The sequence below is a fragment of the Vidua chalybeata genome, chromosome 2, assembly GCF_026979565.1.
Source record: "Vidua chalybeata isolate OUT-0048 chromosome 2, bVidCha1 merged haplotype, whole genome shotgun sequence".
In the NCBI taxonomy this organism is placed as follows: Eukaryota; Metazoa; Chordata; class Aves; order Passeriformes; family Viduidae; genus Vidua; species Vidua chalybeata.
The window spans coordinates 75,141,485-75,159,103 of NC_071531.1; the positions used below are offsets into that span (position 1 = coordinate 75,141,485).

General features: G+C 45.2%; 1 protein-coding gene across 7 annotated transcripts in view; it reads left to right on the top strand.

The window, feature by feature from the left end:
• The window catches only part of TSKU (tsukushi, small leucine rich proteoglycan), a 37,013-nt gene extending 29,635 nt beyond the window's left edge, over positions 1 to 7,378 (top strand). For all 7 annotated transcript variants that reach the window (XM_053935696.1, XM_053935703.1, XM_053935698.1 and 4 more), the window contains one exon: positions 6,141 to 7,378. In XM_053935696.1, coding sequence (XP_053791671.1) covers positions 6,148 to 7,206 — 1,059 coding nt within the window. In that variant the 5' untranslated portion in view covers positions 6,141 to 6,147 and the 3' untranslated portion in view covers positions 7,207 to 7,378. The remainder of the gene's footprint in view (positions 1 to 6,140) is intronic.
• Positions 7,379 to 17,619: the final 10,241 nt, after the last annotated feature.

A 17,619-nucleotide genomic window follows, 5' to 3' on the forward strand; every position in this document is an offset into this window, starting at 1 on the left:
TCCCTCTAGGTCGATCCCTCACGTCTTCTCTGCAGCCCTTGTGGTAACTTGAGAGGCTGCTTGGCTTTGCCTTTGGGGTTGTGAAATGCTTTTGATGTTTTTGATGCTTAATTTAGCTTTGCCTTTGCTAATCTTATCTATCCCATCCCCTGTAACATCTACAAAAATCTCCCTAAAGGATGGAGATACATGTTTGAATGCTGGAAAGTCATTGCAGTTTTGGCTCAGCAATTTCTGTCCAGAGAGGAGAAAAGCAAATGGAAATAACCAAGACAGAAAAATTTGAAATGGTATATTGTTTTTTGTTCTTTGCCCCTTCTGGCTGTCCACAACCTTTATTCCATGGGGTTTGGTGAGATTCAAGTCTTGCAAACACAGACTTGATGCAGGGCAGTGGGGCTCTTGTCCAGATCAGGAAGCAGCATCTTGTCTCTGTTTATGCAGTTTCTCTACTCCTCACTGGTTTCCACTTGAACATCAAGCTGTTGACTTTAACTTTTTGAGTGTGACCATCCAGCCACTTCCTTATCCACTGAGTCATCCAACCATCAAATCCATGTTTTCTCCATAGAGATTAAGATGTTGTATGGATTAGTGTCAAATGCTTTGCGCAAGTCCAGGTAGAAAATGTCAGTCGCTCTTCCCTCATCCACCAAGACTGTAACTGTGTCATAGAAAGCTGTGAAATTTGTCCAGCAGGATGTGCACTTAGTGAAGTCATGTTGGCTGTCACCAACCACCTCCTTATTTTCCATGTGCCTTAGCAAAGTTTCCATGAGGATCTGCTCCATTATCTTGCCAGGCAAAATAATTAAAGCACAAAGGAATTCATAGCAAAATCTTTTCTTTCTTTTTCTATTTGCATTCCTTACATTTCATTCTGATTTTTCCCAGGGAGCAGGAACATGGACCAAAAAGCACTCAGGCACCTGCAGGATGCCTTTTCACTCCTGCTTAAGCCCTTGGTGTCTCTTTACATTAAACCATAAGGGCTAAAGTCGCCACCCCAATGGCTGAGCTTTCCCTCATCCAAATGCTTGCATGCACTGGTGAGGGAAATAGAGTTGCAAATCCCTGTATTTATATCCTATTGGAAAATTCAGGATGGCTCTGCTGGTCTAAGCAGCTTTGCAAGTCCCACAGATAAAAAACCATCAGTGTGAAGTGAAGGGTGATAACTTACCCTGTAAAAGTGATTTGTTCAGTGTCTCCTGATGGAGGCCTCCATGAAATCAGGTGCAATTTGGAAGAGCCAAGGGTCTAATTCTCATCCTGCTGAGAGAGTTATACCAAGAGTAACTCCATTGAACTCTCTCAAATCAATCTAACAAATGCAGGATCAAACATAAAAAGCTGATACTTCTTGGATTCCCATTAGCTATCCTCTCCCTAAACCCCAGAAGTCTCAAACACTGAGTATAAAACCAGGACTGTTTGCAAAGTGTGTCCCAAACCAGCAAACAACAAAATGTAACAAGCAGGTCAGAAAACACTGTTCCCATTTACACCAACATTTTTTGTGAGATTTAATAATATTTATCAAGAGCTCTTTGCAGCATTTATGTGGGGAAGCCTTCTGCAGGAAAAGCTGGTCGAAGCAGGCAAAGCAAAAGCCTGAATGACCTTTACTTTCAATAGATTCACATGAAAAAACCCAACAACAAAAAAAAGAGTAACCTTGTCAGCAGCAGTCTCTTTATTATGGGAGGGGTGTGTGTCTGCAGCAAGGGTTTAATGGTCTCTGGCTGTAGTCTGGTTTGAGCTAGTTTTGCTGCCTGCTCAAATTGGCATATGGGATTTGGAGACCCGACCGCGACTGCATCTGTGGCGTCATTTGGGCTCAGCCGGGAGAGTCCACACTGGAAAAGTGTAGCTGCTGCTAGTGCTGCACTTTAGTCGGTAATTATTCTAATTTTACAGAATAATTAATGGGTGGAGAAGGGGAGGAAAGGTCTCTTATGCAATTTTGTTGTCGAGAAGCAGCTCTGGAGCATTCTGGTGCTCTGAAGCTGCTGTCCCAGCTGCCACTTAGCCTCCAAGATATTTAAAAAGAGAAAGAGACAGCAGCAACTTTCTTTTTTTTTTTTTTTTTTTTTCTTCAGTCTGGAGGATTTATGGCCTCTATCATAACTTATACACTTGTTTCACTTTCCAACAATGTTCCTTTTTCCCCTGACCCCAATTACTGCTGGCAGCCAAATGGGCCTGGTAAGCTTTGCTATTAAGACTTTGTTTATTTCTTTACTTGGCTGATACAATAGACAGAAGACAATCCCAAAATTTTCCTCCTGAAATATTGTTGCTAATACAACTCTTCTGTCCTTTGCTAGAACAACAACTCTGTTTGGGACAGGTGGACTTCAGCTCTTCCTTTTCGCCGTTTTTCTTTGAAATTTGCTCTATTTGCTGCTAATGCCGAATTAATATTGGTAATAAATGTAGAATTTACCAGGATCTGTCCACCATGCCTTACAGATTCATGTCATATCTGATATGGTCTAGTTGTGGGTTGCTGTGGAAAAGACAGATTCTGTTTTCCACACTCCTGTGTGAGAGCTCGTAACCCTACGGGTGGTCACCAGAATTTGTTGGAAAACTGACCCAGCAAAGGGGAAGGAGAAAGATAAGAGGGGTTTCTGTTGGATCAGTGAGTCAAACTGGTTTATCCAAGTGCACCTGGTTATTGGGAGGGACTAGGGTTTGGAAGATGCAGCCAAGAATGAGGTAGGAAGCAGTAACCAGGGAGACTGGGCATACTACTCCATCACGGACAAGGGAGAGAGGGACATCTCCAGGGATGTATATGGTCTTAGGTTGCTTTCATCCCCTTCTGGAGCAATTGTATTCTCTTCACCCCACCGTAGAGACAACCTGGTGTTTTGGGGTTTTTTTTGCATTTCTTACCCATGTACCTCAAGCTTCATTGTGTGAATTTGGGCCTTTAGCCCCAAACCCAGCTCCATTTCAGATGATGCTTTGTTCGGAGGCATGTTTGAGGGAGGCTGAGGGAATGAAGAATGAAGAATGGGGCAGCTGTTTCCTGACTCCATCAAACAGCAAACTCTGAAACACCTCCCCTAGTATTATTTCTTTAATTAGTCATTGATTTTTTGCTACGGGGAATTCCAGCTTGGTGGTTGCCAGGGCAACTGGAGGTAGCCTAGGTAGCATCCTCTTAATATCCGCATTCCCAAAGAGGGGGACCAGTCCCCAGGCAATGGGCTTTCATCCAGGGAGGGATGTGTCAGCTGATCTCCCTATTGAGAAAAGTCTTTAAGGAAGAGGAGAAGGAAGAAATCAAATGCAGTGAGAAGCGTGAATTTGCAACAACACAGTAACAAAGCTTTCCTCTCTCCCACCTTACTCCCTGACCATCATCTGAGGCCTGGCATCCCTCTGCAATCTGCTTTTAATGCTGGGGGCTTTTTGGCTGAGCTTTGTGTACTGCATTTCAGCTGTGTCATGATTTGTCTGTACTGCTGGCTGAAGTGATGGATGTTGCAGTGAGAGTCACTGTATCTGCCCACTTCTGGCAATCATTTTTGAGGTTGATCAGGAGGGGAATTCCCATGTCAAAAGGGTTGGAGCAGGTGCATATCAAAGCCCAGCATCAGTTTTCAATCTTCTCTCAATTCATAGAATCATAGAATAGCTTGGATTGGAATAGACCCTTTAAAGGCCACCCAGTCCAACCCCCCACAATAACCAGGAACATCTTCAACTAGTCCAGATTGTTTAGAGCCCCATCCAACCTGGACTTGGATATTTCCAGGGATGGGGCATCTACCACCTCTCTGGGTAACCTGTGCCAGTGTTTTATCACCTTCATCATAGAAGACTACTTCCTTAGATCTAGTCTGAATCACTCCTTGGTTTTAGTTTAAAACCATTACCCCTTGTCTTACCACTACAGGCCCTATTAAAATTCTGTTCCCATTTAAATTAGGGCTTTGGATTTTGTCCTCTTATTTTTGTTCAGATGCTCCATAAGGAGCCAATAGAGGTTTTAGCAGTGCTCAGAAAGTAAAATTTCGCACTGGTGTGTCTTTGGACTTCCTGGTGTATGATTCAGCTCCCACCAGAGCTAAAGCAATTCTATGAGGAAACAAACTGCATTTTTGAAGGAGAAGTTGGGAGGTCCGTTCCATATAGAGACATCAAGTGGGAATAGCCACTGGGTAGAATTTGGGAGAAGAAATACCAGTAGACTGGGCTGATACCAATGTAGATACTTCCCTGTATGTGAGATATTTAACATTTGAGGTTTTGCAGTTTTAGTTTACAATGAACTCCCCACTGCTGTAATTTCCCCTGGTAATAAAACATTTCGGTGCAATCCAAATGCAGCTTCATGAAAAAATAAAAATAGTAGTATTTATTTTAGGAGGGACTGCAGAAGGCAGCAAGCTATGTCTGTCTGCACAGAACCAGAGGGGATCAGCCTTGATGTCATTAGGAAAGGGATATCTGGAAAAGTGTTGGCAGAGAAGAGCCCTCCCCCCTATGTCTTTTCTGCACACATATGTGTTTTCTCAAGAAACAGTTGAGATGGGCTGAGGCTAGGGCTCATCTTACCAATTTTCTGTTGTTTCTATAAAATAATGGACCCCAAAGGGGCCTTTAGCAATGGTTTAGTTGCAGGCAAGTTGGCCAGAGTCCCAGTCTCTGCTTTCTATTTGCAGGAGATCTGGGAGACACTGCCGTACAACTTAAACAGTGACCAGGACAGTACTTTTGCAACACTTTTTCCCCTTTGCGCTTTTTTTGCACGTTGGCAAGTAGTCCCCAGTCAGTCTCCTGGGAATGAGAGCAGGGCCAAGAACACTATGTTGAAAAGGGAGAGAAACTGAATACAAAGGGTGGCTGAGGGAGATGAAGTGTGAATTTCTAGGAAATGGTCTTGGGAAGGTGCAAGGACTGTGGGGAAGGAATCTCAGCCAGATCAAAGGGTGTGTGGGAAACATGATACTGCGAGGAAGTTAATGAAGTGCTTTTAAACAGTGGTGGGAAAGGTGAGAGACCAGGGAGGCTGAAGTGGCAATGGGAACCTTCATTTAAAGGGATTTATTTTTCTTGTTAAATGAGCAGTTGGCACATGAGTGTCTGTTTATGGCCAGCAGCATAGCCAAGGATCAGTGTTGATAGATCTGCTTGTCTGGCTTGGTGAGATATTTTGTTTCCCGCCTTCTGGAGACCTTGTTTGTAAGGCATGGGGAGTCATCACCCATGACTGCAGTGAGGACAATCCTTGCTGCCTCTGCTGACCTGTAGGATGCTGACATGCTCCTATGTACCCTCTCCAGAGATGCAGATCTAAAGATTGTTTTGGCTGTCTCTTGAAACCATGCAGCTGTTTTTGCCCACTGTCATGTGGGTGAGTTGTTAGGATGCCATCTGAAGAGGTTCAGCAAACCTGGAGTGTGCAGATCAGCTCTCTGCTTCTCTTGTATGAGATGATGGAGAGACAGAAATGTCTTGGAGGGAGACAGGTCAAAACCAAAACAGTGGAGAGAACTCCTTGCTTACTGGCATTGTTAATCCCAGAGAATACTTAATGCAATTAGCAGAGGTTCCCCAAAGACTCTATATTAAGCAAATTGTCTCTCTCCACTGTGCAGAGGGCTGGGCCCACCAGAGCAAAGGCTGGGTTAAACTAAACAAGGCTTGGTTCCTCTGCTCTGGTAGGAGCTGCCACCAGGCCAAGGAGGGTTGTTTTTAGCCACCTGATACAAATCCAAACTTCTAAAATTTGCATCTCAAGTCCAAGGAAGGGAGATGTGATATCCATTTGGGCAGTAAGGAGCTGTTCTTTTTTTCCATGGTCCAGTCAAAAGTTTATATGTTTGATAGATCATGCTTTAAGGCAGCCTACTGTTCTTACAGCTCATTTTCAATTTTGCCTCAATTTGGCTATGTGTGTAAAGGCTGCTGACCCAATTTTTTTTCTCCATTAAGTTCCCACTGGGGTTCATAACATGAGAGAAAAGGGTCTTTGGGATATCCATGCTATTTAAGGGTATGCTTAATCTCTCCCTTTGTAAAGAGAAAGGACAAGACTGCATAAATCAAACAGTTACACATCCTTCATAAAGTAATTTCTACAGCAATTAAATGTGCTTTTCTATTTTCTCATTTTCCAGGAGAACAATGCATTTCCTGGCCTGGTTTAATTTGCTGCTTCTCCTTCCTTGCTTTGGTACTACAAAAACCTGCTTCCCTGGCTGCCACTGCGAAGTGGAAACCTTTGGTCTCTTTGACAGCTTTAGCTTGACCAAGGTGGACTGCAGTGGAATAGGCTCACACATTGTTCCTGTCCCAATCCCTCTGGACACCTCCTACTTGGATCTATCATCAAACAAACTGGAAACAATAAATGAATCTATGCTTACTGGCCCTGGATACACTACCCTGGTGAGTCTTGACCTGAGCTACAACAAAATTGCCAAGATTTCCTCCACAACATTCTCCAGGCTTCGGTACCTGGAGTCCTTGGATCTGAGTCATAACTCTCTGGAAGTCCTTCCAGAGGACTGTTTCTCCAGTTCTCCTCTAAGTGACATAGATTTGAGCAATAACAAACTTTTGGATATAGCTATCGACATTTTTGCTTCAAAAGGTCAAGGCAAATCCCTGAATGTGGATCTATCCAATAATATGCTCAGCACAATTACAAGACACCATGAAAAGAGTATTCCCAACATCCAGAATTTAAATCTTTCTGGAAACAGGATAGCATTTGTACCAAACCTTCAAGGCATTCCTCTCCGATATTTAAATCTTGATGGAAACCCTCTGGTTAAGGTTGAGAAAGGAGACTTCATGGGGCTGAAAGACTTGATTCATTTATCCCTCAGTGGCCTGCATGGCTTTAGAGAGTTATCTCCTCATAGCTTCAAGGAACTCCAAACCCTCCAGGTTCTGGATTTATCCAACAATCCCAACTTGAAGTTACTGTCTGCTGAAGTTATCTTTGGTCTGAACTCCCTACAAGAGCTCAACCTCTCTGGGACAGGCATATCATCCTTGCCAAAGACTTTGCTGAAATACCTGCCTTCCATCAAAAGCATAACCTTAGGGAAGGACATACAGTGTCTTAAGACCATCAAAGAAGGACAGTACCACCGACAAATTGGGATGACCAAAAAGGAAGTCCTCAGTTGCCATGACAGCCATGGATCCGTAGCAGCAGCACCTTATGTTTTGTGATGAAAGCTGGGCAGAAGAAGGGGTGGGGCAGGGAGGGTGGGGGGCCATGGGACTTGTACAGGTGTCGGACTGAGGTGGCTTGCAGTGTGCCTTTTGTAAAACTGTCAATAATTTATATATTTGTATTTGCCAATAGTTGTTTGTTTGTGGATTTTATAAACTCTCAAATCTTGATCCGCGTTACCTGCAGGCTCCGGATTTTACCCGGAGCATTGAGGTTCTCACTCATCCCGTTGGCTCAGGAGCGGTGATGCTGGACAACGCGGGGACAAGTCGCTCTGCAGGTCCCAGGGCAGAACACTCAGTCTGGAGCAAACTTCATGCCTCAGACACATTTGTAGGAGCAAAGCTACACCTCTGCAGAGCACACACCAAAATGTACCAGCTCTGTAGCTGCTTGCTTACAAACCCATGCATCATCCTTCTTTTAATTATTACTCCCCAAAATGTGCCTTCTGGATGTTGCCTTCATTAGCAGCACCCTGTTTTCTGTCATGCACTTTCAGTCTTGAAGAAACATTTCCAGACAAACCTGAATACAGGGTGCACCTAATGTGCTGGGTTTTACATGTTATTTGCATAGGTGTGCAACAAACATTGAGTAAGTCAAGACATTTTCCCACCAATTTCTCCTTTTTCCACCCTGTTCCTTTTCATGTCTATTTAACTTAGGTCCAGCTTTGGCAACCTCCTGTCTTTTTAACCTCAATGAGCCATTGGTCCGAGATGATGTACAGCAGAGGAAGGGAAGCAGAAGAGTCTGCTAACAGCCACATCTCACCCAGGAACTAGCCTTTGATGAAGGAGGTTGCAAAGGGAAGAGAACATGTAGCCTAGCTCAGGAAAAAAAAAAAAATGGAAAAGAGTCCCTCCTCCCTTTCTGGGGAAGCTTGGAAGGAAACTTTGACAGGGCTTCTTTCCTGATGACCTTATCAAACCAAGATGCAGTCCTAGAGGATATGAGAGTAAGTTGTTTCCAGGCTGACATTCCTCATCTGAACACAACATCTGCAGCTCATCTGGGCATATGTGAGGCAACTTGCAGTGCCAAAACACTTCTGAGAACATGCCAAGGGAAGAATTAACACTGATGTCAGTGGCCCTGGAGCACTTTGCTTATCGGAGAAAATATCTTTGGTGTTTTTTTTCCAGAGCTGTGGCTTTTCTTTCTCTCACACAGCTCCTTGGTTGCCAAGTGACTCTGATAAACTGAAATCAGATAAAAAGCCTAGTCCTCAAAGTTTTACTGATTTTTTCCCCTCCATTGTTGAAATGCTGGCAAAGGGGAACCCTTCTGGACCCTCTTTTTCTCCAGTCTAGGAGGAAGCGGGAGAAGGCAGCACAACATGACTCAATACCATGTGTGAAGCCTTCAATTTGCTAATTAAGAGCAGTGGAGGTGACTGCTGAGGTCTGGTCCACATCTGGCATGCTCTGTCCGGGGGGATGGGATGTTGTGGATGGGGGTCATGCTCAAGATGATCTGCAGTTTGGTCTCTAAACTCAACCCTGCATCTGGGCCACTTTCAGTGTTTGATTTAGGGAGATCTGTGTAAAGGTGATGCAGATATAAATTCATCTCACAACTGTCCTTGGGAGTGTTGTAAGAAGCTCAGGTTTTGTTCTCATACCCCCAAAATTCTTGGAAAGTGGAAACCCTGTTGCCCATACCCACTGACTCCATAAAACAGTCAACACCTAACTTTGGATACTGAAATTTGGTACTGAAATACTCCGACATTTCCATCTATCTCAATTTCAATAATTTGTTTGGGTAGCTCAGGGTGGGATTTTCACCCCTTCCTTCAGTTTTGGGGATTTTTCCCCTCTACTGAGCCTTTGTGATATTTGACCAGGCTTCACAATCACAGAAAACGCTGATTTTCTTAAAAAGGCAATGGGGCTGCCTATGGGCAGAGATCTGGAGGGGAACAGAAACAAACTGCAGTGCAGGACAGGGGCAGTTTGTGAGGAAAGATGTGGGGGTTTTACTGAATTTTGCCTTTTTAAGAGAATTATTTTCTGCTGGCGGAAAATGTATGTTTTTTAAAGAAAGCTGTTTACTTTTTTTAAGCCTGTACATAGATGAAATATTACAGTTATCACCTACTGTCAAAGTTACTGTCTTTGCAGCACTGTGGTAAATTTAAAACCCAATGTGACAATCGAACTGAAGACTGCAAGATTTCCTTGTGTAATCTCATGCTAGCTGCTAGCTAAACTAGTCTTAGCAAAAGCTGGCAAATACTGTCGCTGTGTTAGTCTGTTTTTTTAAAGAACCTCTGCAGCATTGTAAGGCTTTGTGATTGCTCACAATATAATAAAGTGATTTGGAGGAGAATAAACCCAGATCCCCCAGATTTATTGCTTTAATGCTGAGCGGGTGGCAGACACAGCTTCTCTCCTTCTCTGCCAATCCCCACTGCCCCCATGGGTGCTGCATCTCCAAACTGGGGACAGGATTTGTCCCATGGTGCTTGGCTTACTGTGCTCTTCAGTGATGGAAAGACTTGAGAGCTTCTCTGGTTGACTTGAAGGGAATTAGGAACACATGGCCATGAAGCAGCAGAGAGCATGTGGTGCAAATTCCCTGCTCCAGGACTGCTCCAAAGCTTGTGGAGCAGATGGAGATTTCTTTGTGGATTTGACCAATGTGGGACATGGTCTGCTAGTGTTGAAAGGCTGGATTTGCAGCAGGTGGTGTGATGTGGGGGGATACCACAAGACCATGGAAGTGTTCAAGAATATGTAGATGTGGTGCTTAGGGAGACGGTTTAAGGGTGGACTTGGCAGTGCTGGGTTAAGGGTTGAACATGATGATCTTAGAGGTCTTTTCCATCCCTAAAGTTTCTATGATTCTGTGGGGGTGAAAGGCAGTAAAGGGGTGCAGAAGTGATGCCACAGCACAGAAAGCTGAACACTGCCAGACCACAGAGCTTCTGGCAGTGAGACACACGTAATCCAGTTTCAGCAGCATCCTCTGCAGAGCTGGGGCTGCTGCACAAAGGGCTAAGACCATGCAGAGCCATTGCACCTAAAGAATAAACAGAAACCTCTCCGGAGCAGTCTTCCTGCTCTTAAATAGCAAATTTAATTTTAAAGGCTTATTGGTGATGTGTATAAAAGTGGTGCAATCAGAGACTCACCAAGGAAACTGCCTATAGGAAGTTTTGCAATGTTCCTGTTCCTCCCAAGCCTGAAGGAACAACTGCATCTTCCACCCAAGCAGGCAGACTTGCAGGCTGCCTGGAAGAGGCTGTTGGTTCTTTACCTGTTTCCCGAAAATGCCCCATCCTCCCAGATGGCACACAAGGTAGCCAGATGATAGCCTGGGGTGTGAGATCACCAGGGAAGGCCAAATCCTGCTCATAGAACTGTTATGGAGTGTAGGGGAAAAGCACCACCAGCTGTTAAGAGACGGCTGCTCCTCTGGTATCCACCACAAGGTTATGGCCGTGAGGCTACACCACCACACCCCTTTGGGGTGGAATCACTTCTGCCTAGGGGTGTGGCTCAGTCAAAGAGGTGGAGAATGTCTTCCTCTTCTAGGGAAGGACAATATCCTGGGACCCAAGGGTCTGAAGCTGTATTCTCCCACCTCCTTGTGAATGCCCCACATACATGATGCTCCAGCACTGTGTTAGATCTTGTCTCTCCCAATACTCCTTTGTGCCCTTGCCTTAACATCTTATTTTGCAACTGCTTTTTATTCATTATTTAATTAATGACTTAATTTATCATTTGGATTTTTGCTAATTAAAATATTGTTTTGGTTATTATTTATTTAAATAGCCTTTCCAAAATCCTCTGAATGGGAAGAAACAGGCAAGCCTCTACCGGAAACATGAGCCCTCACATCAGCCATGTGTGTCCCCTCTGCACCAGTGGGGCATGAACACCTGAAACAGCACTGATGTCCCTACAGAGGAAGAAGGGCACACTGGGGCTTGGATGAGTTGAGGAGGCCCTCATTCAAGCTTCCTGTCAGCTTGATAACAGGGTGTGATGGACCTGGTATCAGGCATCCACAGCCACCCATGCCAGGAAAGCAACCTGTGCCAGAAAAGCCATCCATGCCAGGAAGGCCAGCCAGGTTGGTTAGCTGCAAGCTTTGGCAGTCTCCACAACCAGCTCAGCTCTGCAGCTGGATATGTTTGCCCTGGCAAGCAAGATGGGCGTTTTAATTACAGGCTCAACATTTTTAGAAGCAGGAAAACCTCAGCAGAGGCTCGGCAATAAGGCTAGGCTGGGTAAGGGAGGAAGAAGTAGTGAGTGAGCTTGCATTTGCTTGTGGTGTTCTGTCTGCTGAAGAGTTATCAGCATCTCATCCCTCCTTTCCAGCACATGGGGAAAGACAGTGAGGGTCACTTCTTCCATCTGCCTTGTGCCCAGGGCAGCACAGGACAGACATTCTTCTCTTTATTAGAGAACATGCACCTCTCAGTACCCAAAAACTCTCATTTTCTTCTCATCAGTCTGCTGGAACCATTTGTCCTGGCAGTCAGCTGTCAGCCCACAGAAGTCCCTTGCTGACTGATTATGTGGCTGACTTCATAACAGCAGTAGGTGCTGTCCTTCTTAAAAATAGCTGCTCCTCTGTACATTTTCCATTTTACAGAAGGTTTTTATTAACAGCACGTTTGTTTCACACAACCCTGGCTTGGTCAGGCAGGAAAGCACAGATGCATTCTTGCCATGCCAGAAAAAAATGTTGCATGGCTGGGCATAATCCTTCTGCCTGTCCTGGCATCTGCCTCCTAGGGAAGTTTTGGGGCAGCGAAACCCTCTGACCCATGCATGTTTATAGAGTATTACTCCTGCTTCATCACCCTGAGATTTCCTCTTCCTTTCCTTTTTGAGTGGACAAGGAGACCTGGGAACCTGATTAAAAGGTGGAAAATTGGAGCTGAAACTAGGCCATCAGATAAATCCTTTCCTGTAATAAGCAGAGAGTTGGAGTACCAGCCCTTAATCACAGCCTTTGTCTCTCAGCATTTGTATGCCTGTGTGCACCCATCCTCACCGCCAAAACAAACCCACCCCCCTCTTGCCCCATCCCCACCCCTGCACTCACTGCCTTTCATTAATGGGATTAAAATAAAAGTGGTTCATGCTGCCACAGAGGAACACCCTGGAGAAAGCAGCAGCCCGCTGTGCCAGGCACTGTGCATCCCTAGAAAAAGCCCTGCCAGACACAAAGGGGTTTGGGCAGGGGAATGTGCTGCCACCCTACCCAGCTCCACCCCTTCCAGTGGTCTGGCCTCTACTCTGGGTGCACCACAGAAGGGTTAATCAGTCTGGAAAAAATCCTGGTAACTTTCCCACCACCCTGGTGATGTCCTTTAACCCCCCGCTGCCTGTCAGGACCTCTGTGCCACATGCTCCCCTCCTTCCTCTTCCTTGTTAGTAGTAGAAGTGTCACAGGACTTGCTGATAATTGACTGGGGCCGTGCTGGGAATTTGAACCTACATTTCAAAGAGATTGTTATCCTCCTTTTCCAGCTCTTTGAACTGCTTTGCTTTGTTGTAGGTTAAAGGAAACCCACGGTTTCTTCCTCCCAGAGTCTCTTTTGATGGGAGCATGGCACATCAGAGCTGGTGTGTTTTTACCAGCCATGATGTTGGTAGCATGGTGCTGCTAAGTGGCATGTAATGATGCATTTTGGAGCAATCAAGCTGCCCCTTAAATTTAGAGGTGATTAAACACAAAGAAATGGTCCAGAGGTAGGCAAGGGACTAGCAGAAGTATGTGACATCACTGTCCTGACATTATATGGGGGGGTTTCAGCCAGTGGAGAACCTAGAAAGGGACACAGGTTATGGGTTGCTCACCCAGAAACTAGGTTCAAGCCCCTCTACCATGCTGGACTTTCTGGATGGGCTTGGATACACAAATGACAATTTTTATGAGGTGTGTTTGAATGCGTGGTCTAAGTTACCCTGTGACTATAGGACAGTAGAGAAAAGTTGTCCTGACCTTCCTCTACATTACACAAAAACTGGAATTTGTGTAGCCCTTCAAAATATCAAAAAAAAAGATCCAAGATCACAAGTTTTCAGGCAGATAAATGAGTTAAACCATCCCATCAGGCCATGCAGTCACTAAAAAGAATGCCCAGCTTGAAGAGGATGGTTGTCTACAAAATGAGCACCCCAAGTCCCTCTTCACAATAGTAACTCTAAGAGTGATGGCTGCATCCACCTTAGGTTCAAAACAGATGTTCTGAAGGCTCCCAAGTACCTCTCAACATCTTGCCTACTTATAACCTAAAACTTGGCCCTGGCTGGTCTGCTGTGAAGGGCTGTGAGCATGTTGGACTATTAGGTTAGAAATAATCCTGAAAGACAAGCTCTGCATCATCAGACCTGTCACCTGCATTGGTAGCTCCCCACTGACCACGGGGGTCCTCCTTAGGCCTGTGGTAATTCTCAGACCTGTTAATCTGCTGTCTCTGTCAAAGGTAAGAAACTTTTGAAGAGTTTGAAGAGGGCATAGCTTTTCCTGTGAGATTCACTGTGGGAAACAGCTTCTAGTTTGGTGCTTACCTGCATCATTCTTTGCAGGAACACAAGAAGCAAGGCTTTCCCCTATTTTGCTCCTAATCCTAATCACTAGTGTAAAAATTCTTCATTCCCCCCAGAAATATTCATCCACGGAATTTTTCTCATTTAAATTTTTAATGAAGTGATTGTTTGCCTTCCAAAACTCCCCCGCCCAACATCTGCCTGTTTGTCAGAGTACCATCTGGGACCTGCATGCCAGAGACTGCAGAGGTGAAAATCCTCTTGAATAAACAGGAAAGGGGCAGGGCATGGAACATATACCTATGATAACCCATGAGAAATTCCTGGATAATTCATGGTGGCAATCATGTCACAATGCTATTTTTACCACAGTTTGTTAAATGTCCTGTGGCAGCATCCTCAACCTCCCAATGCAAGCACTACACCATGTCTAAATTGGAAATGATCCGGCCCCAGGAGTCTTGCAAACAATATCCAAACAAGATATTGTCACAGAAAATATGAGATGATTAATACTGTGTTTCAGTTAGTTTTCCCTAAAACTCATCACAGTGTTGTACTTGGTCATTTTAGGAACCCACAATGACTCCATCACGTTCATATCTACTTGCCCTGAGACTGCCCTAATGGTATGCCAAACCTTTTGACAAGTCCAGTGGGCTTCTGCCTTTGGAATTGATTTCCCAGCTGGGTTTGAGTTCCACAGTGAGACACCTTTTCAGTCTAAAACATTCCCCATAAGAATATTCTTGTCTCTACTTCTGTTCCTCAGCATGTAGAAATCTACATTCATACTCAAATCCGTGCTCCACAGAAAAAGTGAAGATGCTTTGTGATGCCAGGGACAGAGGTGCTGTTCCAGAAAAAGAACACAACCAGCCTCTCAATAGGTTTGGGGATCATTGTTTTGTGGGGAAAATAGTGCTTTTCTGAGGTGACTCTGCAGATACAGTTTGTGGTGTTTTGGCACCCCAGAAAAGCAGTGGTAGAGTCATAAAATCATAGAATGGTTAGAGTTGGAAGGGGCCTTAAAGATCAACTAGTTGAACCTCCCCTGCCATGGGCAGGGATAATTTCCATTAGACCAGGGTACTCAGAGCCCCATCCAGCCTGGTTTTGAACATTTCCAAGGATGAGATGTCAACAACTTCTCAGGGCAACCTGTGCCAGTGCTTTACATCCTTACATCTTCCCCCTTCCTGAAGCTAAAACTCAGAGCTATAAAGTATGCACTTTTCCAGTATCCCAAAGCAGAGTGGGAGCCCCACAGCTGGCAAGGATCCCATCCTAGTGTCACCAAAGAGATATTAAAATTACAGTAACAGCCCCAGCAGCATAATGGAAATGAGGTGGCAATTCCTTTCTTTTCTCTCTGCAAGCCACAGCAGAGGAGAAAGCCCCCAGGACAATCCTTGTGTCCTTGTGTCCATTTCAGTGTCACAGATCCCTGTATTATCTGCTGCAGAAAAAAAGTTAGTAGCCCAGTCTGAAGCAGCAGTTTCACATGGCAGAGCAGCTATGCAGTTTCCAGCAGAGCTCTGGAGCCAGCCAAGCACCATTAGCCTAGTTTTTCAGTCAAGCAAGGAAGTCCTGGCTCCTGGCAGGCTTATTAGCTTTGGCACTGAGCTCCTCTGACACCCAGCCAAGGCATTCTGGCTGCAGCTGGACCTGCCTGGCTTCTGTCCCACAAGCTTGGGTCTCTCCTCATCACACCTCCCTACATTCTTGGTTCAGTTTGGGAAGTGCAAGACTGTGTGCCTGACCACCTGAGCAACAGGGATGGCTACAGACTTGGGATTGGAGGGGCTGTTCAGACTCCAAACCTCTCATATATTCAAGGATCCCTGAGGTTCAAACAATTCCAAGCAAAATACTTGCTTTTCCAAGAACAGAGATTTTCTTTCCATCTTACAAAGGTGGTGCTGGGCATAAGCAGGGATGAATTTGTTCTATTTGCTGTTATCACTTATCTTCCCTCCTTCAAACTCTCAAGATATGTTTGAAATCCTAAATAAAAGCTGCATGGCTCTTCCCAGGGATTGAGCTAATCTTGGAAGCAGTTGGGAGAAAGGACAAAATCCCTGAAGCTGACAGACTCTGGAGATCCACTACATACTAGATCTTCCCTGATGATTGTGAAACTCTGCATTCAAAATTGATTCACAGAATGATAGAATGATTTGGAATAGACTTTAGAGATCACCTAGTTCCAACTCCCCTGCCATGGGCAGGGACACCTTCCACTAGACCAGGTTTCTCAGAGCCCCATCCAGCTTGGCCCTGAACATTTCCAGGGATGGGGCATCCACAGCTTCTCTGGGCAACTTGGGCTACTGCCACAGCAGCCTTATAACAAAAAAAGTCTCCTTGTGTCTAATCTGAATCTACCCCCCAGCCTCTAATCTGAATCTTCCCTAGCCTCATCCTGAGCAGGCGACTTCTCATCTTTACCCCCGCCAATGTGGTAACGAGGCCACGAAATTAATGAGACAAGTAACAATGCTGAGCTTCAGCTATGTGTGAACTGCTGAGCTCCTGCTGAAGTCTGGTTCCCTCATTAACCACCTTCCAGCCCCAGGCACAGCCTGGGATGCAGCAGATAGTGTTTTTATCAGCTTTGCAGAAATTAACTGGGGGATCTGCCCTTCTCGCATGCACCTGCCACATGCTGCAGGTAAAACAGGGAGCAGACAGCATGCACAGAAAACAAAGGGGATGCTCTGTTGGGAAAAGATAACAGAAATTGCTGCATGATAGTGATCTTGGTCACAAGTTGCCCTGTCACCAGGTAAATAGTGCTGGCAAGAGACAGAGCTTCTGCTGATCTCCCTGTACTGGGACAGGCAAAAGTGAGATTCTGGAGGGAATTAGGGTCTGGTTAGTGTGGCAGCCTCTGGATCTATCCCCATCACAGCCATGGCAGCAGAAGTGGTGCTGCCACACACGGAACTGCTAAGAGGGACGTCAGGGTGAAACAGTTTGTCACTGCTTGTTCAGAAGTTGCATGCATTCAGAGGGGAAAATAAATTATTAGATATCACTTCTTTTCATAAATAGTGAGACTTCTTCTGTCCTAGAGATGACTTTGCTAGGAAACCATGACACTGCACCTCCTCATGGTGGTGGGTGCCACTTTGCTGCCAGGAGGAGAGTGCAATGTTAGCATCACCAGGGATGCAAGTCATTGCAAAATACAGAGCATGGCAAGTCTCTGGGAATTCCCGAAGCAAAAGCCTGGAGATCTCATATGAGCGTTTGCATATCACTTGGTCAGGCAGTGCCTGTCAATTTCCTGTGATATCTATATTGACATAAGTCAGCCAGACCTCCAGAAATGTAGCACAGCCACCAAATTCATCCATGCAAAGACATGGCACTGCACCAGAGACAAACATATCTATCAGAGCTAAAGGCAACAACACTGGGAAATGAAGGGGATCATCCACATTCTTTCCACCCCAACAACAGGAAAAAGCCCTTTCCTTCTGATCTTTCTTGTCCAAGGAGGACTGATTTTGCTGGGGATGGGGAGTGAGCCGTAATGAAGATTCAGCCTTTGCCTCAGGTTAACTTCTTTCTGGCAGAAAAGTTTAGGTGAGCATGTGTGTAAACTGCTTTAAAACCAAGCTCATTCCATAGATCCTTGTTGGGGCAAGGCAGTCTGGCTCAGGCTCTGAAAGCTCCAAGCCTGAGGTTCAGAGGCATCTTTTAAAATATTTCATACATACAAAGGGAGCATAAGGTCAGGATTGGGCTGATCACTGGATGTGCCCAGCAGGATCACAGGGAGTCACTCCGAAATCCCTGACAGACCTCTCTAGTCCCTGTTTGGAAGAAAGCAGCATCACAAGGTGGATGGAGCTGAGAGCTAATGATCTGCAGCAAGGG